At 52.9% G+C, this 27,801-nt stretch overlaps 1 protein-coding gene and 3 long non-coding RNA genes across 5 annotated transcripts in view; 1 reads left to right on the forward strand and 3 right to left on the reverse strand.

Annotated features, from left to right (window-relative positions):
• The window catches only part of PMEPA1 (prostate transmembrane protein, androgen induced 1), a 42,832-nt gene extending 32,658 nt beyond the window's left edge, over positions 1-10,174 (reverse strand). For both annotated transcript variants that reach the window (XM_068700228.1, XM_068700227.1), the window contains exon 1: positions 9,767-10,174. In XM_068700228.1, the coding sequence (XP_068556329.1) occupies positions 9,767-9,869 (103 nt within the window). In that variant the 5' untranslated portion in view covers positions 9,870-10,174. The remainder of the gene's footprint in view (positions 1-9,766) is intronic.
• Positions 10,175-10,496: 322 nt separating this feature from the next.
• Positions 10,497-11,994, forward strand: LOC137865289 (uncharacterized). The gene is made up of 2 exons (XR_011101857.1): positions 10,497-10,748; positions 10,861-11,994. It is a non-coding gene; the product is annotated as an uncharacterized lncRNA (long non-coding RNA).
• Positions 11,995-12,180: 186 nt separating this feature from the next.
• Positions 12,181-13,115, reverse strand: LOC137865288 (uncharacterized). The gene is made up of 2 exons (XR_011101856.1): positions 12,784-13,115; positions 12,181-12,483 (listed from the first exon to the last, which is right to left on the reverse strand). It is a non-coding gene; the product is annotated as an uncharacterized lncRNA (long non-coding RNA).
• Positions 13,116-17,043: 3,928 nt separating this feature from the next.
• On the reverse strand, positions 17,044-24,970 carry LOC137865548 (uncharacterized). Its single transcript, XR_011101991.1, has 3 exons — positions 24,817-24,970; positions 24,599-24,694; positions 17,044-18,068 (listed from the first exon to the last, which is right to left on the reverse strand). It is a non-coding gene; the product is annotated as an uncharacterized lncRNA (long non-coding RNA).
• Positions 24,971-27,801: the final 2,831 nt, after the last annotated feature.

Below are 27,801 nucleotides of genomic sequence, written 5' to 3' on the forward strand. Positions count from 1 at the left end.
TGATCACCCGCACGGGGCTGGGAGTGCGGTGTGAGCCTTCCCCCGCTGCCCAGCCACACCAGCTTTCTGAACTTAAAGTTAAATAAATGCAGATATCTTTGTTTGTTTTAACCAAAAAAAAAAAAAGCGCTAATATAAAGCATGGAGCAAAATTTTTAAATTGAGGCTGTCACTACATTTATTATTCCTCACCATTCAGTCCCGGATGGCAGTCAATGGACACCGGGAAGTATTTTCCAAGAAAACCCATGAGGATGCTGAGGATTAAAAGCCACCAGCAGACCCAGGAGCTGCAGAACCCGGGGCTGCACCCAGCACACAGCCCCGTGCCAGACCCGGCCTTGCTCCTCCGGGCTGCCTGAGCTGCAGGAGGTGAAGAAGGAGCGATTGATGGACGTTGCCACGAGTAAGCCATGCTAGAGAAACACAAAAAGCTCGTGGCATCACAAGCCAACGACTGGTATCACTAAGGTGTTACACGTGTGTGTGTGTGAGCATGCTGGAGTGGAAGATGCTCAATGGAAAATGCATCCGCAAATGGAAAAATGTATCTGCAAATTCAAGCAAATTCCCGTTACAGTAATATAGCCGTAACAACAGAAGTGAGACTCCTGTTTATTATAGGGAAAATTATCACATCTTAATATCATTTTACTCCACATTGTGTGAAGCAAGTGTCCATAAATCACGTTGCCCCTTAAGGGTCCTAAAGGTGGCATCTAAGCCCAAAGCACCTTCAGATCTCAGTACCAACGAGCCTGGCCTGCACACATGGGACCAATGACTGAAGCCAGCAGAGCACAATACCAGCAGTGGTGGAAAGGGCAGAAAATCACGGGCAGAGCCAGAGCTGTTCCTCCAGGCAAGCAGCGAGACATCCCTCAGCAGGGACACTGGGCTCCTGCAGCCTGGGCTAGCTGGGGACACCAATGGCACTAAGAACAAGACCAACCCCAGGCCACTGAGGTCTGATTCCCCTCCAAGGCTCTAGCAGCGAGCTGGTGTCCTTGAGATGGCAGCTCCACGACAGGCAGCACCGCAGGCAGGGCAGCACAGGTGAGGTGTGCGAGGCTGGGGCACAGCGTCACTTCTGGGGCATTTGGTGTTGTTACTAGCATGAAGCGCAACAATCAGAGTGTGAAACGGGAACAGTACGGGGGAAATCTCCCACCCTCCCTGCACACAGCCCCACGGGCACACCAATTTCCCAGGAATCATCCAGGGCAGTGCTGCAGGTGGATGGATGGCAGTGGTGAGTGGCTTCAGAGGGACGTGGCAGGGAGCGGGGCTTGGGAACGCTGTCTCGGTGCTCAGCCCTTAGATGTCTTCAGGAGCTCATCCAAATGGCACAGCTCCCTTCCCACTTGCCCTGCAGGTAAAGCTAGCATGCGGCTTACACAATCTGTTGACTTAAATAAAGCAAGGGCAGAAGAAAGGGGTTCAGCCATCAGAAGAGGCACATCAGTACTGTGGGCAGCAGTTGGGGTCGCTTCCCTCTCCGAAGCACACCACGCACATCCGTGTCCTGGTCCCCTCCGTGAGCACATGCTGTGAGTGCAGCAGGATGGTCAAACCCTTCCCGGCTTCAGTCAAAGGACAACGAAGTCACGTTGCCAAATTCTTCCACCTTTTTGTCCAGCACCGATGCTTAAATTCAATGTACAGAAACCTAAGTCCAGGAGCTCTGTGCTTGGAGTCCTCCAGACACCAGCAGCACCTGAGCGGTGCCCACACAAGCGTGGCAGGGCCTGGGGGCTCGGGGGAACATCCACGGCCAGATCTCACAGTGCTCACTGTGCTCCACTCACCTCCGCAGCCACGAGAGGTTTCTGAAGCACCACGAGCTCTGCAAGCACAAGGTCTGGTCGGGTACGCTCATCTCAGGTGCAAAGCCCCCGCGCGCTGTGCAGGTCTCAGCCAACTCAGGCATCCAAGTGCACGGCACGAGCAAACACTGCCTAGCCCAAACCGAAACACCAAAACCTGAACAAAGCGATTCTGAAGCGGATGCAGCCAGAACTGCTTTTGTTATCAGTCACAGAGGGGAAAATTCATTCTCACAATGAGTAAAATGGCACGGAGGTAGAAGAAAGCCACCTCGTAAGATGCAGGTCTCCTTCCCTCCGAGATTCAGAAGCACTGAGGATGCATTTGGGAGGAGAGACAGCCCAGCTGGCCACCACCATCCCTGCCGAGACATCGTGCAGCCATTCTGCATGACGTGCAAATGAGAAATGCTATCAATCATCATGAGCCACACGTTAATTATGGATTAAGCCAAATTCTGCATGTAAAGGATATAATGGCCAAGGTCTGCAACAGCAAAGGCCAGGACTTTGCTACTACAAACACCACAGTGCACGTTATCGTCTGCATCTCAAGGAAGGCAGAGGAGACTACCAAAGCCGTTCAGATGGTGAGTTCCTTAGGAAACATGCTAGACACTCAATCCCCTTCTTGTACCAGACCTATGCTAGCATTTAAACAGAACCTCCTGTAGTGATCTTTAGCAAGGAACAGATGTGTTTTTTGAGTAATGGTTAGTGTTACTTAACTGGTTATATTCACTAATGTAATTGACACCTATTCCATCATCCTTAATACACCCACTTCTTTCTCCGATACCATAAATAGATTAGAAAAGTTTCTGCAGATGGCCATGACCCCATTTGTTTGTGCACTTAGCCATGTATGAATCACTCTTGGCTTGTAGCAGCACTCTGGAATTACTGAAAGATAACTAGTCGGCACAGACACCAATAAATGAATCATGCTTTCCACAAGACCAAACCTTTGGGCTTTTACAGACTCCAATTACAAAGTAAGAAGAAAAGAACAAAGAAATTACTCAGTCTATTTGCACAAAGTCATGCAGAGTTGATTCATAGTTTTACAGAATTATTACTGACAATCATTTGTAGGGGGTTAGAGTAACAAACCAGCTACTTAACATATTGGGCAGGATGAAGAGAGCAGAAAAAAAATCCCCAAACCACGTCCTGCATGTGATTCTTTAAAAGTTGCATCGATTTCTCTGCAAGCGCCTCTTTTCACTGTCAGTATGTTCCAGGCCAGGGGGTTACCCGGCTCTCCTTCTCCAAGGCTGAATTGTGCTTTGCTGGGCTGCCTGGGCCAGGCTCACAAACGTGGGCAATGGGCAATGCTGCTGCACCTGCTGCAGCGCACGCCTCGTGCCAGCAAAACACCACGCGCACGGCTCCTCGTCACGGCCTGCATGAGCAGGGCCTGGTGAACGGATCTCAGAACTGACACGTGCAAAAGCACTCGCATTTCTGGGTGTACGATCCCGAATATACGCTGCGAGGGAAAGATCAGGCAGTCAGAGGCGTTTTATTAAGGGTATGTGCGAGACTGAATGCGCCGAGCATGAATGTGTGAGCCACTTGAAAGGGCCGTGGACATCCACCAACACTGACAACTTGTGAGGCAAGTTTCAGGAGATGTGCAAGATATCTTTGTGTAATGCCACAGCCGGTGACAACACTGCCACATACCACAAATAGACTAACCATGGAGCGTAAACCTAGTCTTGCATCAGCTGGGAATCAGAAGTCTGACTACTTGGGAAAATTGGGGGTCCTGTACCAGTTATAACCTGAGCAATGTTATCTTCCTTTACACGCTCAAAAGGAAGTGTTAAGGTAAAAAATGGAAAGGTGATAGGAGACTTGGTGCCATCCTGACCCCCACCACATGCACCAGTGCATCTGTGCTACAGCTGCATCGGCAAGGCCCACGGCCACGCTGCCTGGCAGCCGCCCCAGCAGCACCACGCAGCAGCGAGGGATGCAGTAACAGGGATGGCACCCAACAGAACAAAGTCACCGCATTTTGGAAAAGGACACAAGTTAAACACGATGCTGTTTGGTAAGACCTTGCAGTGCTGCTACCCTTTGCACTTACCTAAGACCCAACTTCACAGGCTCATCGAGCTTGCACATGAAGCAAGCAGCTTTCCTACACACCAGCTGAGCTTGGTGCTGGGCAGAGCTCCCAGCCACGTACACCTTGGAGCCAGTGCTCAGGACAGGCCAAAAGCAGGACAAAAAGAGCGGCTACACAGCTCTGCACCACTTTGCCTGCTTGTCCTTCGTCCTTAGGGCCGCTCACTGCCCAACAGAGGTAAACCCAACCCAAACTGGCTACAAGAAGGAAAGATGCTATGTGAGATTTAAACACAAACCTTAATAAACATTCTCAATTCTTACCCTTCTCCTACTCCATCCTTACTACATAAAGTAAGGCAACGAGCTCTCTTGTATAAGAATATGTAGGCGATGACAACCTCCTCCCTCCACACAGAGTTTATCTGAGGATGTGCAGCAGATAGAAGGGGAAGAAAAAGGTTCCCAGCAGCACCACTACGGCAGCAGCAGGCTCTCCAGAAGGCTTCTGATTCAGGGTCTTCGGGTGCAACAGCAGACCAAAAGGATGCATGTGCTGAACGGGAACCTCTCCTTCCAGGTGGAAAAAAAAGCTAAGTCAGGAACCTGCAGCGTTAGGTGGGAGCTCAGCTGAACGCTGTACAACGTGCTGCAGCAGAAATGCTAATGCAGGCTTAGGTTTCACACTGGAGATATTTCAAAAGATTTGCAAAGCTTTGATAATATTTAACATCTCTGCTAATTTCTTTTTTTGGTGTAATCATAAATTTACCATAGTAGCCAAAAGATCTGGGATGAACTACAAGTTCCAGCTGGCTGCAAAGCAGACAGGAATAATGTGCGCTGTTACTATTTTCTCTCACAACATACCTCTGCAGAACTGACTTAAAATGAGAAAAGAAATTGTGAAACTGTCATTACAAAGAAGCATTTAAAATGCAGATCAAAGTGCTGCCTTGGAAGCTGTATTCCTTGCCAAAGCATCAAAGCTCTCCTTACTCTCAATAGCTCCCCAAATCCTCTGATTTGGACGATAAACTTCTACAACTGAAATCCATCTGCTTCAAAAAAATAAAAAAACAAAACCCAAAAACTCCGTTCTCTGGTTACCAATGACTTCTTTAACGAGTTCTTTTTAAGCTATTTCCTTGTAGTGCTCAATCACTTAACTTCACAAGGGGTGTGTGCCTGCGTACACACACAGACCCTGCCCCAACACACACAGACCCTGCCCCAACACTTCTCCAGGTACTGACATCTCGGCGCTCAGAGGCACGCAGCTCTCGTGCACAATGCCCGTGCTGTGGACCTGCACCCCGAGGGGTGCCAAGCCCGCAGCGATGCAGCAGGGATGCAGCAGCCCGTGGGACTGGCTCCAAAGGGCAGAGAGGCAGGATAGGATCACATCCCGGTCCCATGGAGGCGAATCCTGCCCCCCAAATCCTGGTGCCTCCGCAGGGCCGATCCCTGCCGTGTCTCCTCACCTAGGACCTGCCGAGCCACCTGCCTTCCGCCACCCAAAGAATTATAAAATAATCAGGCGGCAATTTCGCCCCGCAGACGGGATGAGCACTACGAAAAACATCCCCAGCACCACTAATGAGTCCTTTGCTTTATGGACGTCTGGGAGTGTGCTCACGGTGTGAACAAAGTTTCTAGCTAATTGCGGCAAAGTGGCCCTTGCACAGCTCTCCCCGCGAGCTGCCCAGCCAGGTTTTATTACCTCGCATGTAATCAGCCACCAGGAGATGCACGCTATCAGGGAACCCGAAGGATCTGATTAGATAAACTGCACACCACACACGGATCTCCCTGCAGGAAGCAAGGCGACAGTCGGGTTTTGAAATGAAAAGCCATTGCAAATAAATGACCTTTCTTGGCTAATTAGAGTTACCAAATTCTGACGGTTGCTGTTACCTGAAACAAGACCAACAGACATGACTGCACGGCGAGTTACTCAGGAAAGGAGCTGGACTCTAATTACCGCCTATTAGTGACACCGTGTATTTTGGTACTTCCCCTGGAAAGGTCTCCTCACATCTATCCATTTATAATTTAGGTTTACAAATTCATTCTAAAGCTGGATTTATCTAACCACCAACTCTCAGCCCCGGAAAGCTAAAAATATTAGTACATTTGGTGAGGAACAGCGAACAGAAATAAATAAGCAGAGGGAAGGTGTGCTTGCAGGTACTCCTCTCTCCATCTGCAACGCAAGCAGCACTCGTGAGGCTCATTCAGCACCCTGAAAATTTCTTTGTGGGGGGGTTTCAGACCCCGCCTTGGGAGCTCTTGGCTTGAAGGAAAGCAGGAGGGGTGCAGCATGTCACACACTCCTCAGTGCCAGCGCTCTCGCAGGCAGGATCTGAAAGCACAACACCGGGTGGAACGAAGGCAAGCCAGGGGCTCGTTCAGGGGGCGGAGGAGATGCACCTCCTTCAGACACAGCCTAACAGGACTTACTGTGTCAGACACCCTCCCGAATACACCCTGATGCCGAGGGAAGAGGAGGCATTAGCCAGCTCGTGTTTCCGTGCTGCATTATGCATGATTCCAGGCGCCTCTGAGCGCGGGTGTCGCGGGGCTGCGACCCGCCTCGCCTCGCCGGTGCTGCGCGGTGCAACGCGATCCAGGTGTTCACCCAGGGGAGAAGAAAAAAAAAAAGGCAAAAAAAAAAAAAAAGCAGACTATTTTTCCTCCCATTTCCTCCTCTGCGTCTTTTAATTCTGCCATTCAACCCTGGTTATAAAACGCTCCGATTACATCGCTGCTCGAGGGCACAAAACCAACCCTGCCTTTACGACCCCGGTGCTGCCCCGGCCGGGGGTGACGGTGGGAGCGTGCCCTGGGCACAGTGCTGCGGGGGTGCACCCAGTGATGCTGCCCTGGGCGAGAAGCAGTGCTCGGCGTGGATGGGGAGGCAGCCAGGGACACACGGGATTCTCCTGGGTTTGGCTTAAGTCAAACCGAGAGCCACAACCCAAGCACGCTTTGTGAAAACGCTCTGCAGCCAGCTAAGGGGCCGGTGGCAACCCCGGCTTCCCTGTGGGTGCTCCTCCTGGGGCAAAGCTGGACAGGGGGAGGAAATAAGAAGTGAATGTGTATTATGCAGTCCTGAACGAGCCTGGAACTGCCACTGATGCGGTGTCAGGGGAGAAAAGATCTGCCAAAAAAGCAGCCTGAAGTGGAAAGGAGCACGATCCCTGCTCAAGCCGCCAGCATTTGGTTTGTTATTAAACCGAAGAATGTGAAAACCTCAAAGCCTCGGACAGAAACCTCCCTGCCGGCTCGCTCGCCCCCCCCAGCACCTCGCCCCCCCTGGCCCCTTGGCTAGGGCCAGCACAGCAGCCAGACCTCTGCAGGACCTCTGAGGAACCTCCCGGCTCCCCGCACCGTCCCGGCCCTGCAGCCCCTTTGAAACCCCCCTGGGGCACGAAGCAGCCCTGGCACGGGTCAGGTCCCCGCCGCTGGGGCTGGATGGAGAGGACCAGCAGCCGCGGGATGCTGGAAAACCCAGCTGGCCGTGCTGCCTGCTGCGGGTGAGCAGGGAGCTGGCGGGGAGGCAGGCACGCCGCCGCGCCAAATAATTAGTTATTTACGGACTCTTCCGACGCGCAGCTCACCCCTGACCTCCGTCACCCCGCCGAGGCGATTAGCGACCGCTGCCGCAGACGTCTGGCTGCCCAGCACCGCCGGCACCACGGCGCAGCCAGGGCAGGCCCCGGCCCCCTTCCCAAACACCCCCCACCGGCCTAATCCTAATCCTAATCCGGGAGCTGCGCAGGGTCCAGCTGCTGCCGCCGCGCCGCAGCCCACCGCACGGAGCAAAGCCTGCAAAGAAATAGTTTTGGGGATCAGTTGCACGGTTAACCTAATTAGAGGGTTAAATTAGGAGAGTTTACAGCTCTGCCACTTTCCCGAAACGTGCCGGCGTGGTAACTTTGGGCTGGGAAATGAGAGAGCATCTGGTGGTAGCTGCCCAGAGGTTCCCTCAAAGTCCTATTGAAAAGGTAAATACAAATCAAGGCGTCTGAGGGGAGCAGCGCTGTAAAACGAATTTCTCTCAGGGAGGTTCAGCTCTGCCCTCCCCACCGAAGCCAGACAGAGGGGGCGATGGGGTCACGGCCCCCACAACGCCCCCACAGCCCCATCAAGGAACCGGCAGCGACAAAACCTATCCGAAACGAAGGGAGAAAGAGCAGAGGTGATGGAGCTGGGTGCTGGGCTCCGGGAGGTGACAGGGACAGGCCGGCTGACAGCAGCCTGCTCCAGGGGCTCAGGGCCCATCCGGCCCCAAAAAGGGGCACCCTATGGGGTCCTGGGGTGCCCCCCACATCCCCAGGGTGGCGCACACACAGCGCCCAGCCCAGGCACCTGCCTCCCACCGGGCCGGTCCCATGCTGAGAAAAAGAAGACCAACACCAAAATGCTCTCGCTGCAAGGTCCGAGCACAAAATGGAAAAACCAGAGAGCTTCCAACAAACCCTCACGCCAGCGGGCTGGGAGCGAAGGTTTTCCTCCAAAAGGCGCTGCCCGCTCCAATCCCCAACTTTCACCGTACCCACGAGCCTCGCTCAGACCCGGGGCCAAGGCTGTGCTCCTGGAACCGTGTGGGACACAGCTCGTGCTGGCTGAGGCTGACAGAGGCAAGAACTGGATGTGACAGAGAAAAGCACTGGATCTTCAGTATTTACACGCTGCCATTGGTATGCACGCCTAGCCCGGCCTGCTCGAGTCAGGGAAGAATAATGGTCTATTCAGTCCCGGCAGTGTTAATAAAATCAGGCAAATCCAGCTTAGTTTTGTCTGAACACGAATGAGATTAAATCAAGATTAAATGTGCAGCCGGTACAAAGGGGATGGTTGGTGCGAGGATTGGGCAGGAACACGTTTCCGTAGCGGTGTGTGAGCGCCCGCCGAGCTTCCCCGGGCCGCGGCCACCTGAAGGGAGCAGGGCTGCAAGGGGACGAGGTGCGGGCAGGCGGCACCAGCCAAAAGGCACCCCAAATAGCCAGGGACCGATGCCGGCCCTAACACGGCGCTCCGCAACCCCGCCGGAGGTAACGGGGCAAAGTCTGTGCTGCCAGGGGCTGGCACGGCTCGGCTCAGCCGACTTTCCCCTACACCCACCGGGAGCCAGCCTGCCCCTGCCCCACGCTGGGGGTGTGGGAAGCGAGCCCCTGCCCCGGGCTCTCGTTTGGGGCCGGTTTGCATCGGGTTTAGGGCCCTGGGCACGCAGCGAGGTGTTCAGCAGGGTGCAGCCTGATGTCCCACACCCAGCCCGGGACGCCCCCAAAGCCTTCCCCTGCTGGAGGCAGCACCGAAGGCGGCTGAGCCCCGCTGCCCAGCCCCGCACGGCTCCCCCCCAGCTCCGGCTCCTTCCTGGCCACCGGGGCGAGGGCGAGCGGCAGCCGGGCGGCGGTGGCCACGGAGGGCAGGCGCTGTCCTCGCTGCTCCCCGGAGCTCCTAAAGCCCGGCTGGCCGGGGGGGGACACAACCGGGCACGGCTCCCCGGGGGGGGGCTCGGGGCCCCCCGGCACAGACGGGAGCGGCTCGGGGGGGGGGCGGCCAGGAGGGGACCCGAGGGGCGGGAGGCGGCGGGGCCGAGGTGGCCCCGGGGCCACGCGTGTCGCCTCCCCGCGCCACCTCCCACGAGTGTCCCCCCCCCACGAGCGGCACCAGCCCCGCGTGGCGCCCCCCCCACGCGTGCACCCACAGCCCTGCACCCCCCATGCGCGAACCCCCCACGCATGCAGCCCCCCCCCACGCGTGCACACTCAGTGCACGCTGCTCCCCTCGCACACTCGCCCCTCGCACCCTCGCCCCCCCTGCAGGCCCCCCCCAGCCGGCCGGGCACTTACTGATCTCCATGCTCTGGAACAAAGACCTTTTGCAGTTGCATGTGCAGGACACATTGGGCTGAAGAGCTACGGCCGTGCTGTTCAGACCCATTAAGTTATACATTTAAAAAAAAAAAAAAAAAAAAAGGGAGAGAGAGAGAGAGTAGAGAAGAGAAGGAAAAAGGGGGGGGGGGGGAATAAAAAATTAAAAAAAAAAAAAAAAAAAAAAAGAAGGCGACGGCGACACAAAGAACTTCCCGGCCGCCGAGCGCTCTCCGGGCAGCACCACATAAAGCCGGGGCTCCTCCTCGGCGCGGGGGGGGGGGAGGTGGGGGGGGGAGCCGGGGGGAGGGCAATGCAGCTGCGAGCAAAAATTGGAAATAAAAAACCCGGCGCTGCGCAGCGCCCCCCCCCCCCGCAGCGGCACGGCCCGGCACGGCACGGCCCCGCCGAGCCCCCTCCGCTCGGCTGCCGCTGGGCCGCTGGGGGCGGCTGCCCGGCGAGCGCTCGTTTTCCTTCTGCGCTTAATTAATTAATTATTTTTTTTAATTTTTTTTTTTTTTTTTCTCCCCGGGGGGGGGGTGCGATGCGATCGCTGCCCGCCTCTCTCCTCCTCCTCCTCCTCCTCCTCCTCCCTCCCCCCCCCCTCGCGGCTCATTCACGGCCCCGCGGCCGCCGCCAGCCGCGGGCGGGCCCCGTGACGTCAGCGCCAGACGGGGGCTGCCCCTCGCACCGCCCCCCCCCTCCCCGCCCCCCCCCTCTCCCCGTAACCCCCCCCTCAGGGCCCTCCGAGCCCCGAGCCCCCCCCGAGCCGCAGCCCCCCCGGGGGACCCCCCCTGGGAGGGTCCCGACGAGGCGACCGGGGGATTTGGGGGAAAAAATGCGGGTTTTAGGGGCGGGGGGGGGGGCTCGCCGCGGTGTTTGCTGTCGCGGACCCCAAAACGCGCGGATTTTGGGTGGTTTTCGGTCAGCCCGGGAACGGAGCCCGGCTGCTTCTAGCGAGGTAAAAGGGAAAAACTTCATCCCTCCCCCGAGGGCTCGGTGTGCCGAGGTGCAGTCAAACCTTCTTTTTTTTATTTTTTTCCTTTTTTTCCTTTTTTTTTTTTTTTTTTTAGGGGAAATGAACCTGAGGAAACGGGGGGGGGGGGGGTTATAATGCAAACGCTGGAAGCAGCCTCGCAGCGCTGGGGCGAAGGAGCTGCTGCTGGGTGAACGCAGCTCCCGGGAGGTGCAGACAGCCCCGGCACCTTCCCGGGGTGCCTCCCCCCGAGAGCCCCCCCAGCCGGGATTTAGGGTCAGGGACGGGAGAGGAGCCCCCAGGACTGCACTGAGGGGGCCGAGTGCCCCCCATGGAAACCCCGACCCCTGTGCAAAGCCGGAGGTGGACAGATGGTGCCAAGGCTGGTGCCGCTTTGCTCTTGGGGAAGCTTCGATTTTGATTCCCCTCCCCAAAAATCGCCTTTCTTTCTCCACGATTATTTACAAACCAACGCTAAGCAAGCGCCTGCGCTTCACAAAGCCTCCGGAGGCCCCGTCTGGTCCTGAGAAAACGCCCAGAGAGGAGGAACGAGGAATTGCCAGGTTGTTTAATCTTTTACTCCTTGCCACCCGCCAGATGGTAACTCCCAGCGCTTACTAATCCGCAGGAGCCACGGCGGAGAATCGCGCCTCTTGGGTGGAAGCGAGCTTCGAGGTTTGGCTTCTCGGTGCTGCTCGGAGGCACTGCTGAAGCCCAGGAGCCTGGGGAGTGATGTGGAAGCCCCCCTGGAAGCCCCTCCTGGAGCTCACTCCACGGGCGGCAGCCTCAGCCCGTGGGGAGCACGGGTGGGTGCTGGGGGCTCAGGGCCCACTCAGCCCCTCCCCAGGCTGTGGCAAGGTGCTGGGAAAGAAATCATGGCCGTGACTGCCATCAGTCGTGGCAAGCACAGGGAGCGTCCAGGAGAAGCAGCTTGCCAAAAATTACCTGGAAAAAAAACCTACATGAGGAGCGGGAATGAAGCACTTCCAACTCTATTTTTATATCCCACTCCCAGCTTCGCTTTCCTTATCCGTGGCGTGGGAGGAGTGACGCTCACCTGCCTTTGGGCTTCGTCCCTTCCACTTGGTACTGAAATTGCAGTTTCTCTTATGCCAGGCAAATTTCTCGAAATGCTGTGTGAGGAGGCGAGGAGTGGGCCGAGGGCCTGCCCGCCTCGGGAGGGCCAGCTCGCAGGGCAGAGTGAGGCACACGCAGCCACCCGGGCCGGGCACCCACCTCAGACAGCGCCACGTGCTGCCCCACGCTGTTATTATTCAGCTGGAGTCGCGGTGGTGTCGTTGTAAAGCAAATGGCGACTGAGTATCAGAGACACAAACCCAACATTTTAGATTTTTTCTGACATTTTAAGACACAGATGCAGCCCGTCCTAAAATGATCATAAGGACGCGAATGCAACTATAAGTAATAAATTCTTCTTTACTGTCATGTCCAAGGCCTGACTACAGGATTTTGTGTCCTCTCTCCATCCCGGGTGCCTTCTGCATCCCCCAGGGCTTCACCCGGCCACCCAGGCACAAGCAGAGGGGTCAGGGCGGGCAGGAGGAGCCCTGGGCCGAGCACTCGGTGCAAGGCGTCCGCCCTCACCGTGAATCAGCCTGCTGGTTCGGGGGCAGTTCTTACAAGTTTGCCGAGCTTTGGTGGAGGGAGGCTCCAGTTTCAGATGCAGGCCGATGCAAGTTCACACATCGTCCTAGCCCTCCTGAAAAAAAAAAATAAAGAGAAAAGAAAAATAACTGTTTGCAAGTCGATGCTGGTTTAAAAATGCGCTGTTTACCACTAACCCATTTCATCTGAACGACTCACGTGGCTGTAAGAACAATCAGCATTTTTCCACCATGATTTAAGAACAAATAATTAAAGTCATCCCAGATGGGCTTGTAAAAATTAGAGTACATCAGCTCACTTGAACTGACTTATCCTGTTCCTGGACCGACGCTACCCACCCTCCAACACGCTGCAGTTTTTCCGAGCTTCTTCTGTACCAAGCACCGAGCGCTACCTGGCTGGTGCGACACTTCTGGACACCAACTTTTGTCAGTTTTGGCACCTGCGTCCTGTCACCGCTGAGCTTTTCTCAGTTTCTTTTTATGTTCTCCCTAGAGGCGCCGCTGCTGGCTCCAGGAAGCGCGTGGGCACCGCGAGAGCGGCGCTTCCTGCTTCTCCAGCTCCCAGGGTGAGCCGGGGCAGCTCTCTGCACCTCACCTCCTTCCGCAGGGTGGAAAGGGAGGGACCCAGGGGAGCTTTCACAAGATTTGAGGTCCTCGGACCAAGACACTTTGCTCTGCTCTGGGTTCTCGGGGCTGTAACATCATCTCGCCACTTGCCACACCAGCAGCCACTCGTTTGCCTGTGCAGTCACGTTGGTGTCTGTGCTTTTATTCCTCACGGCAGCACTTGAGCGTTAGTTAAAGATTTGAATGACCCTGCATAATCGCTGTAGTGCAACGCTAAGGATAAATTCATAAACGTAATTGGGAAGAGAGATCCATATTAGAAATAAGTAACCCTAAGAGTCAAATCATCTCCTTCCCAAAGTGGTTGGGGAGATCTAAAGAAAAACAAAACAAAAAATTCAACAACTCCCCAAAGATTTGTTAACTAAACAGTTGTCCATTAAGGAGCCCAAATATTTCACAGCATTAGTCTTTGGATTAATGTTAAATCGATACGCGCTAACGCAATAGGGCAATAGTTACCATGGTGAATAATTCTATATTTATTTTCAAGCAAGCCTTATTTCGAACAATTCCAGACACGGTTTCTACTTTCTGGTTACTAAAGTCTTTATTTATTTATTTTTTAACTGTTTGGTACCAGGAACTGGGATTTTCTCCCTGACAATTGTAACGAGATCTCTGCGGTGATAGAGAACAATGCTGGGCAGGGACACAGATGCTCGCCAGTTTCTTGTTTCCCTTTGAAAGTCAGCACAGATTAATCTCAGGTATGATTTAAAGCGCAGCAGCTATTCTGAATTAATTCCTCAGTAGACGAGCCCTCATTGTTGTCTGGAACATCAGACGCGTTTCCTTCTGAGACTTCATCCCATGCGATACGTGTTAATAACCTACTGCAAACACGAATCCACCTGAAGTGATCCCGAACGCCCACTTGCGTCTTCCCTGCCGCTCTGCCCACTGGCCGTACCCCGTGGCACTTTCTCTCCCTGACCCCTCTCCCTCATGTCCCCCCTTTGAGCCCAGGCCCCTGTCTCTCCCCAGGGCTGGGGCAGGATGGTGGCATTGGGGCAGGAGCAGCCACCCAGTGGCCCTCAGCAGCCCCCCGGTGCTCTCTCCCTCCCTGCACAGCCCCGCACTGGGCTGGGGCCCATGTGGCTGGTGGTGTGCCCTGCCAGGGGGGTGAAACCTCAATGCGTGTTGGTTTGCAAGGCACGTGCTTGTTGAAGCCACCAGTGGAAGCCACCAGCACGTTCCTCCAGCCCCTTCTGCCTCAGCGGGGACCAGACGTGAGGCTTCAGGGCTCGGGGAGACCTGGCCCACGTTCACCCCGCAGGAAGCAGGAGGCCCCGAACACCATCCCCCTGCGCCTTCACAGCCCCAGTGGGCACAGCTCATCCCCCCGTCCCCAAAACCAAGAGGAGCAAAAGCAGGTGGCGGGTGTAAAATCAGACAGCGCTGGGGGAGAGCGTCAAAACACCCCGAGACCAGCCAAGGCGTGCGGGGCCAGCACAGCGGGCAGCCAGACGGGCAGCCAGACGGACACACAGACCCCACGGCCCTGCCCGGGCACCTGGGGGGCTCCGAGCAGCTCGGAGAGCAAGGGGTGGGCACCCCCAGCCCGGCCATGTGGGGACACGGAGCGGCCCCCCAGGAACCCCCTGAGCCCCCGCCTGCCCCTTTAAATCCCCCAGACGCCGCGGGGGCGGCCCCAGACGGCGCGCGGTGTCACGGGCGGGCCTGGCCACGCCCCCTCCGCATGCGACAGCTCAGCCAATGACAAGCGAGGCGGCCGGGCCGCCGGGCTCCGGGCAGCCAATCAGCGCAGGGAGGCGGGGCCGCCGCCCCCCCGCCGCCGCGCGGGCTGCCTGTCCACGTGGGGCGGGGCCGTGACCGCGCCGTGACCCGGGGCCGTGACAAAGGCTCCGCTCGCGCCTTCCCGCGCCGCCGCCTTAAAGGGGCCGCGCCCGCGGGAGCGCGCGGGGCAGCGGCGGGGGCGCGCACCGGGGTTTCGCGGAGGGGGCGGAGGCGGGGTGCTGAGGCCGGGGCTGGCAGCGTTTGGGGTCGTAGGGCCGCGCCTGGGGCCGTGCACACACGCGTGTGAGGTGCTGCAGGGCACGACCTCGACACCTCCCGTGCCCCCAGCACCCTGGGGTGGGGGCGCTGGGGCTGGGCCTCTGCTGGGCTCGGCCCCTGGCCCTGGCTGAGCCGCACGGAGCCGCCCAGGGCCCTCGCTCACGGCTGGGCACAGAACTCGGCCTCTGTGTGCCGGCCATGCGGGCAACCCAGCCCCGCGCTTGGCTCACCTCCTGCCAAAGCCAACTTGGGAGCTGCGGCACCAGAGGGACGGGGACACAACCGGCAGTGCTGGGGGACAGGGAACCAGCAGCGCTCCCCAAAAGGCCTTTTCCATAACTATTTACTCAGCTGCCGAAATGATTTTCAGTCTTACATGCTAAAACCGAGCCGCCCGTCCTCTGAGAGTCCAAAACGCTCCATCCGGGCCCATAGCTGCAGGCCTCTCCCCTCCCTTTTGTTTAAATGTGCTCCTGCAGCATTTTTGTCCCAGCCACACCACCTCCGCACAGCCTGGGCTCAGAGGTGAGCCACTGGTACCCACAGCAGTTCCCATCCCACCTGGGTGCTCCCACCCAAACTTTTATTTCCCACCACAAAACTGCGAGCTTGAGTTTTAAAGAGAACAAAAATGAAATGGTGAAGTCGGGGGAGGACAATGCTGAAGCGTGGCCGTGTGCCTCCAGGTGCCTTGGGGCCGTGATAGCCCCAGTCCTCAGGAGCTGCATCCTTCCTGGCGGCACCACATTTCCTGGGAGCTGCACCAGGAAAACGAGAGGCACTGAACACATGGCATGAGGCCAGGCCGGCTACTTAAGTTGAAGCTGGCCACAGCTTGTCGCATACTACTGGGAAAATGCTGTATACAATAAAAAAAAAAAACAACAGGGTGTGCATGCAGCATTGTGTACTGCTATGTTGGTAATAATCGTTATTTTTACTGGAATATTTGAACAGCCAAATTGTCATACTTTGTCCTCAAACCACATGGTCTCGCCTGAGTCCCGTACTGCTCTCCACAAAGAGAACTTTGGGGCACACCTAATTAAAGCGTATGAATCAAGGATATTGACTTGTTAAAGGCTTTTTGTTGTTATTGCCATTTTAGATCTCTAATGGGGACCTGTGAAATGGTGAATCCTGAGGCTCCAGAGAAGACCCCTTTTGGGGACTCCAAGGGCCACGTGTGAAGCCAATTTTCCAAATGAAACTAGTTATATCAGTTAAAACCTAAAGGCTTCACTTTCGCAAATCTTTTATGCTTGGTTTTATACAGCTAATACATCGCCAATGTTTCCAAGGAAACCAATATGCCCTGTTCTCCCTGAACCAACTCTCACTATTAAAACAATTAAAAACTTAATCTGGGTTCCCTCCCTTCCTCCCCCTCTCTCCTTTTGGTATTACCGTACGCGTTTTAATTAAAAACACGATGGCGATACGTTTCTTACACATATGTAGGCTACGCTGCAAATTACCTAAAGGAAGCTTGACTCCAGAGCACGATAACTGGGAATCAACTGCGTTACCACAATTGAGTAAAAACAAATTAACGGGAGCCTTGATGAATCAATTACAGCCACTGCTCATCTCTGAAGGCTATCGGCCAGCTGATGGAAAAGTTTAAAACTCTGTGGGGTTGTGAAAGGCACAGGAGTGTAGGTTGGATGTGCTTGGGCTCCAAGCAGCAGTGGTGGGGTCATCTTGAGCTGCCCAGCTCCTGCAGGGGAGGGCATGGCACATGGGAGGAATTTCCCCCATTTGTGCCTCCATCTGGCTGAGCAGCGGGATTTCAGGTCGTGCTGGCTGCAGAAAGCAGGCCCGGAGGTTCCCTGCCTCGTGCCCTTCGGGGTGCTGTTTCCGAAGCCTGCCCTCAAGCTGCTGCTTCACACCTCTGTGCCCCGAGGCCCAGCTGAGGAGATGAATGCAGTCGGAGGCCCCACGCTCGCTGTAACGCAGGCTGGGCCTGGAGAAAGGGGGGGCTTGAAAATCAACCACAACCGGCGTGCTATAAAACCCTTTGGGGTTTCCCAGTCACAGTCCTCTCTCCAAAGCTGTTGTTGTGGGACCGGGTGCCTCAGCCAGGGCCAACAATGCTGCCCTTCCACCATCAGGCTTGTGCCCTTCTGGCAGGCTCCTGCACGAGTTCCTCATTTTGCCAGGCTTGTGTGCGGGGTTTTGGGGCTGTTGGCCCTCCCTTACAGGGCCAAGGGCACTTCCCATAGGACAGGGCAGGCCTGGGGCCCGCAGCCTTCAGGCACTCTGTTTGTGTGGACTTCCAGAGCACGCCTGTTGTCCTCAGGGCTTGGAAAACAAACACGAGCCCTGGGGGCCAGCACAAGGAGCTTAAAGCCTTGAGGCGAACACACAGCCCGGGCTCTTTGTGTCCGATGTGTGTTGCTGGCTTGATCTGAAGAGGCAGGCAGATCCAGGCGTGGGGCTCCAGGGCTGCTGAGGAGAGGGATCTGCAGGTCAAGAGGCTCATGAAAAGAGGAAACCAGCTCCAAGCAGACGTGAATGGCACCGGGGAGGCAGTAAACACAGCCCCGCTCTTTGTTTCGCCCGCATTGTGTTTGTGGCTCTGCCTGCTGCACGCTGCCTCTGCTCCCCTGATCCCCTCGTGTGCGCCACTTCCACCCCCATGCCAAGAGGCCGAGCACGAAGGAAGGGAGCAGGCGGCACGGGGATGTTTCATGTGGATCCAAGAGCTAAATCCGGCCCTTGCCTGTGCGCTCCCCCCATTCTCCAAGGATCAGAAGGGAAACGCAGCCAGAGCCGCTTCCTCCACCATTGTCTGAGCGCTCCGACATCCTCCTGCCGGCGCTGCGAGGGCAGGGGACAGGGACGGGGTGTCTGGGGCACTTCCAGCTCACCCCACACCTCCGGCGGGGCCGGCCCAGCCAACCTCCCCCCAGGTGTTCCTGCAGGCGTTGGGCCGCCCGGAAGCTTTAGGGAAATGAGTTTTGCTCGCTCCTCCGTGCACATCCTTCAGGGCAGCGTGCTGCTGGGTGCTCCTCGCAGACGTGGCTTCCTGTGAAAGAAATCCCAGCCGTGCGAGCCTCCCCCACGCAGCGTGATCCAGCCCCATTCATACACACTTCCCACCACGTTGACACGCAGCATTGTGCAACCAAAGAGAGTGCACGGCAGGTCCGCGCTCAGAAGTACCTCAGTCTGCCAGTGCACAGGGGTGACTTGGGGTTATTGGGGAGGGTTTTCCCCCCTCCCTCTCTTTTAGAGGGGTTTGGAAAATTACTTTCCGCCATCTGCCCTCCCAGAGCTAGGAAATATTTGGAATACATTCCATTCTCCTAATGAACATGCAGCAGCAGGGGTGCAGCAAATAAGAGAGAGAAAATCTTTCTAATGAACAACAAATGAACTAGAAATCAGATCTACATAGCTTCAGCTTTTGTTGCCTATAGCTGTAGGGTGATTCATGGAGACAAAAATCAATGAACGTGCTGCAGACCCAGGCCTAGCACGGCGGGCAGAAGTCTTGCCGTGACCCAAGCCATATTTGTTTTGGGTACAAATACAGACTCTTACTAGCTTCCTTTTCTTTTAATTTGGGGGGGGGGGGGCAGGGAGGAATCTTAAGTACAGTTCCTATACCTCTTGTTAATGCTCTTCAAAACACATTGAATTTATAGGATACTGTCAAATGCATATTAGTATTTAAGACAAATCATGTTGCTTCCAACTGGTATGTAGAGCTGTATCATGCTCTTTTGTTTTTAAAGAAAATGTGCCCAAACTGAAGAAACTAGCGGGTCTTTCTCAGAGGAAGAAGGGCCAAAAAGCTCCTCTTGATCCATGCTGAGCATGGCCAGAGGTGAATTTCCAGATCCACCACAGCAGAAATTAAGGGCTGCTCTCAAGTGCCGTGTGCCCCACCATGAATATGCAATGAGCTGTTCTTCTAAGAGCATTGCCTGCTGCAAGCCATCTAGACATGAGCAAGTTTCCACCCAAGGCTTTGGGTGTCAGAAGCTCGGACACACTGAGGGGAAACCTCAGTCCCAGGCTCTGCTGCTGCATGAAGCACGGGGCAGCCCATCACAGCCAGCCTTAGCGCAGAAGTGGAAGGAATAAAGTGCTCCTGGAGCCATCCTTATTGGCAAAACCTCCGATTAGACACTGGGACTTTTCCTCATACCTCCTTACTGGTGTATTTATTTTACCTGTCCACAAGCTCCATCCCCAAATAGTTAATAAGGGGCAATGAAGAGCTCAAATCATCCCCTCAGAAGCAAAGGCATCCCTCAGCTTGTCCCCTGGAGCACAGGGAATTTCCTGCCTACAATGCATGGCAGGACACTGGCCACAGCAGGCCAGAAGCAGCATTGCCAAACCAGGCAGATTTAGGTGCTGGAACAGGGAAGGATTTAGTGCAACAGGTATTGACCTAGACGATACAACTGGCACTTTCTACACTATGCTGAAATCCTACATCGCCCCTGCGTGTTCCTACAGGCATTGCTGTACCGGTACACCACACCTGCCCTTCTCCAAGCACCACTTTTTGATGCAGGAGTATTGGGACAGAAGGTGTTGTGCTGGCTTTCCTCTCTACACCTGGTGGCTTCACCTGGCTGCGTGCTGAGCTGCTGAGTTTTTGATGTACGCATTGAGTGCCTTGGAGCCTGACTCTGCATTTCCTTCAAACATTTAACCTGCAAGAAAGTCAGAGCTTTCCCAGGGAGATCCTACATGGACAGGCCTCTTCATTTAATACCATTTTCTGCATGCGTTCACCTCCCTCGCCTTTATTACTTGTACTTTCACCCGGCAAAAAGAGGAGCTGCATTCAGCATCACAAACTCATTAAGCAGCTCCTTGGTGCCCCCTTGTTCTGGGTCTCTCACACTGGAGCAGGCATTAAAGGGAAAAAAAAAAAAAAGACAGAACGTTCCTACAAAAAGCAATTTCTTGGCTGGCCATTTTTTTTTTTTATTCCCATCAATATGGCAGGAGATATTTATGTCTGAACAAATCCTTCTCCCTCCCAGTCAACCCAGTTTCTCCTGAATCTGCACCGCAGTCACACAGTTTGTATCGCTGCTGCTGCGAAAAGTACCGTGACGACACAAAACGCAACATCATGACTAAAGGTGTGTGGAACAGTCCCGGAGAAATGAGAAGTGACTTCAAATGCAAGGTATTTCCTACTTCCCCTTTCTCCCATCCTACAATCTGCTACAGTGCTGAAAATGGGACAGTTTTCAAATAGGCTATATTTGCAGAGCAAAGATGGATGCTATTTTTATTGCAAATTAGCAGATTTTTTAGCAGATCCAACCTCATTTGCAAGTGAAAGTGACTCTACTTACCATGCAGATATAGGTCTTATGTTGGAAGCTCATGGAAATTCATGTTTTGAACATACTTACAGAAGAAAAAAATAGACCCTGCCTTTATTTCTGGCTGAGACGAGCTCCACTGAAGACAGACCAGTGGGGCAGCACATCTCTGCTGAACCACTGCATTATGCGAGCAAGTGTGAGTGATCCTGAAGCGGATCTGAGGCTGTGCCCTGAAATGTGGGGGGCTGGTGGACTTTAAGGAGTCCACAGAGATATTAAAAAGAGACATTGTGTTCACAGCCAGAAATTTGCTATCCAGGGATCCACATTCCCCATGGAAATATTTGAAAGGTCTGCACTCTGAAGACTGAAAATTCCCTATGCCAAGAGGCAGAGCTAGCGAGGGACAGTCATGGGCTGCCCTAATGTGAAAAATTTCATGTATTAATAGTGCGAGGGCAAAGCATTTTCAGTCAACACTTGTCCTGCAAAAGATGCCATTTCAGAATGCCAAAACTTTTCATTACGTTGGAAAAAAATCTGGTGAGTGGTTTAAGCCAAGAAAAACAATTTAAAAAAATAGAGAAATCCAAACACTGCATTTAAGTGCTACTGAATCAAAAGCTTTTCAGGTTTTTGTCTTGAGAGGAGATTTTTCAATTAAAAGTCAATGTATAACTTGGGAAGGGTGAGCAAATGGTTAAACACCTCCCCAAATAAAACAGAAGAATAAATCATTGCATCCCAAACTGTGCCAGTTGCGTCAAGCCCAAACCCATGCCACAAAAATTACAGAGAAAGTAAAATTTGGGGGAGCGAGAGAAAAACTGTGCACACCTTTAAGATGTTCATACAACATTGGTGCTGGATTCCCAGAAGTGTGATTTTAGATTCAGTTGCAGCTTCATGAAAATGAACTAAGATTAAAAAAAAAAAATCTTCATTTTAATATGGGCATTGCAAGGAGAAAGTGAAAAATGAACAGCGGGAGGGGAAAGCAGGGAGATCTGATTTCAAGAAGGGGAATTTAATTTTAAGAGTGCAATTTCTACCTGCCAAATTTGCACATGCATTCCTCGAACCTGAAGCCATCCAGCAGGTGTGAACCTGTTTGTACTTCTCCTGACAGGAGCACAACAGAGGGAAACCAGCGGTGCGAGTACTGAGGTATGCTAACAAATTCTTTTGGCAGATGCCAGTTTCGCAGTTAGCTGCTACACATGAAAAAGCAGAAGCTGAGCCTCAGCCCTGCTGTTACACTGACGTGGGATGGGCTCAGCTCTTTCTTCCTGTCCCATCCCTGTGTGTTCGGGGTGTGTAGGTCCCATTTTCATGATGCCCACGACAAGGGCAGATCACATTCCTGAACACCCTGTTGCCGTGGCCTTCAATGAGACTGTTCATCAGCAAGTTCAAAATCAGAGATGACATTTTACAAACACCTAAAATTCATCTAACCAACTCACTAATATTCAAGCCTAAATCAGTAGGGTTTGTTTGTTTTTTAAAAAAAAGTCCCAGACAACATCCCAAACCTCTGCTGTTCTGGCAGCTCAGGGCCCCTGCTCGTAACACACACCAGGCAGAGTAGTTAACACCCATGTACCTGGCCCAGACACCAGTGCCCTCCCAACCAAGCGGTGACACCACGTGGTTTGCACGGTGCTGGCACTACGTTGTCACTACAACCAAGGTCACAACTTGGAAAACAAAAGGACACTTCCCAGTTCACAATTTTTACCATCCTTATTTTCTTTAAGATAGGTACAGAGTATGATTTCTTATTACTGACAAAAAGATTGGGGTATTCTTTTGTGTGCACGAGGCATCATATAATTTGTAGCAGGCATGAATTATTGCAGTGTCTCCATCCAAACAAGCGAACATCTGTATCCCATTTTCATTGGCACCACAAGATACCTGGCGCGGCCCCAAAACAGAGTGTTTAGCTACAAGGGTTTAAAATATGCAGTAATTTGCTGTTGTGTTATCTTCTGGTATTCTCTGCTTTGGGAAAAAAAAAAAAAAGAAACTTTATCAGAGAAGTCCTCCCACTGTCTCTTCGCCTTGCTCTAGTCCAGAATGAAATGAATCAAGTAAAACAACTTGGAAAGCCTCATTTATTTCCCTCCTGAAGAGTGGTGGTTATGGAAGCCAGTTGGGGCAGCATCCTGCAGAGCATGGGACACCGCATGTCCCTCCAGCCAGGTCCGGTGGCCGGGGGTTTTGTACAGGCACAGGAGGCTGTCGCATTCAGCCCTCCCCAGGTCAGCTGGATGGGGAGAGCGGTGTTAGGAGAACTGGGAGGTTCACAGGAGGCTGGGGGCTCTCAGTCTGGGATTGCTTCCTTTGCTTTTGAAAATATGTTTAAGGCCTTGGCTTTGCTGAAAGCAAGGCAAGTTCTTACAGCAGACTGCTACCTCAGTTAGCCACCCCACGTAAAACTTTAACACCAAAAAGCTCCGTTACACCCTTACATTCAGATTGTTGAGCTATAGAAGTAAAGACACAGATGTAAATAAGGCCATGTCTCCACAGAGAAATACTGTTACATCAGTACAGCTATAAGTGTCCTGGAAACCCTCTTATATCAGGGCAAGAGGGGCTTTGGGACATTCCTTCAAAAAAAAGGAAAGTCTCTTTTCAACGTCTTCACTAAAGAAGATATCCCCCAAATACCTGCATCAGTTCCAGTTCATCCCTTACGTAATACCAAGTAGCTTCTTTGCGTAGATGAAGCCTCAGAGCCCCGTGCCAACAAACCCATCCCATCTCCAGAGGGTTCCCCCAGCACAGGACCAGCCTCTGCTGATGCTGCCTGCTAAGGCTGCTAACCCTGCTCCTGCCTCCTATCTGCCCGAGCATCAAAGGGGAAGGAATGCCGCTTGCCGAAACGTGATAGACTATCGCTGCAGGCAGGAGTAACTTGTGCTGTCAGTGTTCAATTAGCGCCGAGTTAAACTAAATGTCTTGTGAATATTTCATAACGATCTGCCAGCATCATAGCTGAACTCTCTGGCTTTTACCAAGCCATTTCCCTTCCAAAGTGACACGATGCAGAATTAAAGAGGGATGATGAGCCAGCCTTGCTTGTTTGAGTACCTATTCAAGAATCACGCAATATAACAAAAACATAGTAATAATCAAAAAAAAGGCACAAAACAGACTAACAACAGCAGCCACCTAAACTCATCCTCTGAAAATAAGCTCTCACTTTGTTTAAAAGCGGTTTATGCAAAGAACAGCTCTTTTTCAGACTGTAAATTTATTGTAGCTATTCCCATTTACTTTGAGAGTTACAGGAGCTGAGCTCCTGTGAACTTCTGAGCTTTTTGTGAAAAATAAGATGGGAAATATAGAAGTTAAATGAGTTGGAATAGACCTTTACTGGATTTAACTTGAAATGCAGAACCCGCAGCAGGCACCTGCTGAGCTGCACAAGCCATCTCCCCTCACTTCTCTGCATGCAGGATGCTGTGGTTTTGACCCAAGCTATCTGGGATCTGGGGCAGAAAAATCCACTGAAATCAAATCCCTCGGTGCTGCAACACAGCCACTACAGACATGCAAACCTCCGGCTGGAAAGCAGCTGCAGGACCCGTGTCATCTGCCTGGGGGTCCTGGGCACGGAGTCACTGGGGACACAGCTGGGTCTCGGAGTGGGCACGCAGCCCTGGCAGAGCAGGAGGAGCTCCAGAAGGCAGAGGCAGCAAAACACCGAGGGTCGCAGTGCTGACTGCTCGCAGTCCCTGCTGGGGGACAGGGGCTGCCTCCAAGGATGGAAAGGTGCCACGGGGCACGAAGAGCCTTTCCCAGATTTTCTGCTGAGGCTGCCAGTAAGGAGATTGGTCAGTTCCAACAGTAATGGACCAAAGCCACCAATTCACATCACCTCATCCATCATACGCCCAGATGATAAATGATGCTGGGTTTGCACCAGCCTGGGCTGACACTCCGCAAAACACAGCCAAATTGCCTCGCTCGGCTTGCTGAGGAGACAGCCCCACAGCTGATGAAGGGCAGGCTAAGCTAGAAACTTCTCAGGGTGTATCTGCACCAGCAGAACAAGCACTGAGATTGAAAGTAAACCCTGAAGGGAAAGAGCAACAGGCTGAAGTGACCACAGGGACTAAGCCATTTCACTTGCTTGATGCTAAATGGCCCATGGCTAGCTTCACCTAACAACACTGCACTTTCACCTTGAGTCTCAACTCCACTGGATTTTACAGCAAAATAGCTAGTACGTGGTAGTTACCTGTCCATAAGGAACAAATGAGGTCACACCTTTTTGGCAGCAAAGACTTAGCAGGAAAGTCCACATGGGAGCTAGTCTATAGCACTGCTGCTGTAACTGCAATGATAAAGCGAGGAAAACTGCAGTCCAAGCCCACCGATGCTGCTGGCCCCATGGAGGATGTTCCCCTCCCTGCTGAATGAATGGGGAGCTCAAACCCCAGTAGGAGTTACACTTACTGCTGAGTTATTCTGAAAAATAAAGTTCTTCAAGCTCTCCTGTTACCTCATCCCCTTCGCTACCTGACCTTCTTAAAGCCTTTTGAAGGTGTGGGAGAGGTGGGCAAGAAACTGCAGAGAGATTGGAGGAACCTGGGGAGATGGGGACTAGAGCCAAAGGAGAAAACAAGACACAGCCCCATGCCCTCACCTCCTCAGGGCCAGGGCACTGCTGTTAAATGCTCCACTGATACCTGCTAATTAACCCCCTGCCTTTGCAGATAACGAGGAGGTGGCTGTGCTGGGGAGGGGGCTGGCAGGAAGGCACACGGGGTGAGCTGGGTGGCTCGAGGGGACAGAGCCCAGCATGAGGTGTCTGAAGGCTCCTGTAAATCATTTAACAGAGCTGAAGGCCTACCAGCATTGAGCTGTGCAGATATAGATGCAAAACAAACCCAGGCGTGGCTGGGCTCGAATATTAATATCTCCCTCCAAGGGCAATGGAAATAAGGCAGAGCCTGTGGTTCGCAGGCATTGGGGCGATTTTGGTGTGGACAGGCGGCCCCATTAGCAGCGAGTGCCCTGACCCTGCTCTGCACAAATGCCAACATTTACTCTCCCCAAATGGCTGAGCTAATATACTGATAGCGGCGGTGGCATCCCTCCAGCAGATGGGACTGATCTGTTTTGTACGTGGACCTGTTGGGGTTTTTGACACAGCCGCTTGTCTGAGTGCCAGCATCTGAAATACAACTCAGGAGGCCCTTTATGGCTCCAAACTGGAGGCATTTGGGACCTTTTCCATTTTCTGTTAGACAGTCACAAAGAAAGGGAATGCTACTGAAGTCTGGGCAGATTAGTCATGGGGTAGATTTGCCCGATGCCGTGTTCAGCTCTATAATAGTTGCCAGAGTAAATTCAAGGATGTGCTTTAAAATGCCAAAATATATTAGTAATGCTCATCTATGAAAATAATGATTATGGCAAAGGATTTGTTTGTAAGCCTTATAGAGAAAACACAATTAATCCCGTATTTTGATGAAAAAAATAAAAAGGAAAAAAGTCCCATATAAATAGATCTCACTCCTGGAGTTTCAGAGCTGAAAAGAAGGGGCTGGAACGCTCCCAACGTCCTCAGAGCCTTTCTGACCCACCCAGTCCCCCTGGCTTTAGCAGGTTGTTAGAAATAATCAAGTGGCTGTAAAAATAATATTTCTAACTTGATTAACATGATGTTCTACTCAGCAACTCCACTGCTGTTGTTTTTTTGTCCTTGATAATCAACGGGTAGAGGCTGATGCCGCGTAATTGCTAACCAGCAGCCTGCTGCAGCCCTCCCCAGCGAGGGAGTGAAAAAGAAACAGGAGGTACAGGACCCAAGGGGAGGGGGACACAATAAATAATTTCACAATTTTACAAGAGGGAGTAGCATGCATGGAACAGCTCCCATAAACACGGGGATGACGGGGGGAATTAAGGTTTTCTGCTCTTCCCTTGCTTAGTTGGCCAAGTGGCTCGCCAACCGCTAGGCATGGGAAGGGACCCAGCAGATACCCAGCCAAGGCCCACAAGGGTGCGAGCCCCTGGTGTGGCATGGGCACCAGGAGAGGGCAGCCCCCACATCCTGCGTGTTTGACCCTCTTTGGGGTCGAAAACCCTGGAAAATGCCCCATTTGCATGAAGCATTGTGGCTTACCTGGTGCCTCCAGGTTTGTGCGAGATGCGTTCTTGCATTAGTGTTCTCAAACGGTGACATTTCTGAGCGTAAGTCATGGGGTTGTTGTTAATGCCAATTTAATGGTGCTAAAATGATTAAATATGGCAGGCTTTTAAATAATGAGGTACATAAAAGGTGTTAATAACCTCTTAAGTGCTTTAATAATATTCTGTGCTATCATAAAATGTTAGTAATTGGACCTCTTAACTTTCATCTGCCATAAAGTAATGAAAGAAAAAATCTCAACAGAGGCGCTGAATGGCTGAAAAATTTGCTTAAATAAAAGAAAAAAAATTGAACAATGGTAAAACTGAGCCCTATTTGTTGAAAAAAAAAGAGAGAGAAAAAAAAAAAAAGAAGAAGGAGAAAGAATTAACTGGAAAGCCCAACGGAACATGCATTTTAATATCATGCAAATTTTTAGCATTTCCAAAAATTGTCTTTGGTAGAAGGTGCTGCAAGAACAAAGGACCCAGAGAGAGGCACGATGGCTCGCTGCGAAACCCAGCAGCGGGTGGGCTGTGTGGTCTGGTGTGAGACAAACACATACATTCCCTGTGTGAATTAGAAACGGCCTCGTTCTTGTGCACCACAAACCCAAGCCAAGCCTGGGTCACTTTCAGACCGTGCAGAGCTCCTTAGGCTGGTTTAACACCCATGGGACTGATCCTGCAGTGGGAGCATTGCCTGTCAAAGGGCTTCTGGCTTCTGGGCTGGGCAGTGCTGGAAGCCCTCAGCATGCCAGGGCAACTGGAAGTGATAAAGGATCCTTCAGAGCCTCTGTAGGTAACTGTGTGTGTTTAAGAGCACACAGCAAAGCACAGAACTGGGTTGGATGGGGCAGCAGAATAGCCAAACGTAAATAAAATGGCAAATAAAATGGCACAGATAGGAATATCTGCATGAGGATGGCCACATGGCCAGGATCCTGGGGAAGCAGCAGCTTGGGTGGGAAAGGGCTGAGGTCTTTAAAATCCCCTTCAGGGCACTGCTGAATCCCACCCAGACCCCATAAAACGTCCCGACACGGGGCTGCCATTGCCTTAAGACTGAGCAGGCTCCTCATCATCATTTCCAGTAACGTTTGTTGGATCTCTTCTCCCTAAATGCCAAATCCAACCAAATTACAGTGAAACCCTGTATCAGCAAAATCAGTTTAATTAACGGAGATTTGCAAGTTCTTTTTTCAATGGCTTTCCCAGGGAAACCCTCCTAAGATCTCCCTGGCTTCCCTCCTTACGTGCTGCTCTGTTAACAGGTCCGCCCAGTTCATTTTAAAACTGGGTGCT

The sequence above is a fragment of the Anas acuta genome, chromosome 16, assembly GCF_963932015.1.
Source record: "Anas acuta chromosome 16, bAnaAcu1.1, whole genome shotgun sequence".
NCBI classification, from domain to species: Eukaryota; Metazoa; Chordata; class Aves; order Anseriformes; family Anatidae; genus Anas; species Anas acuta.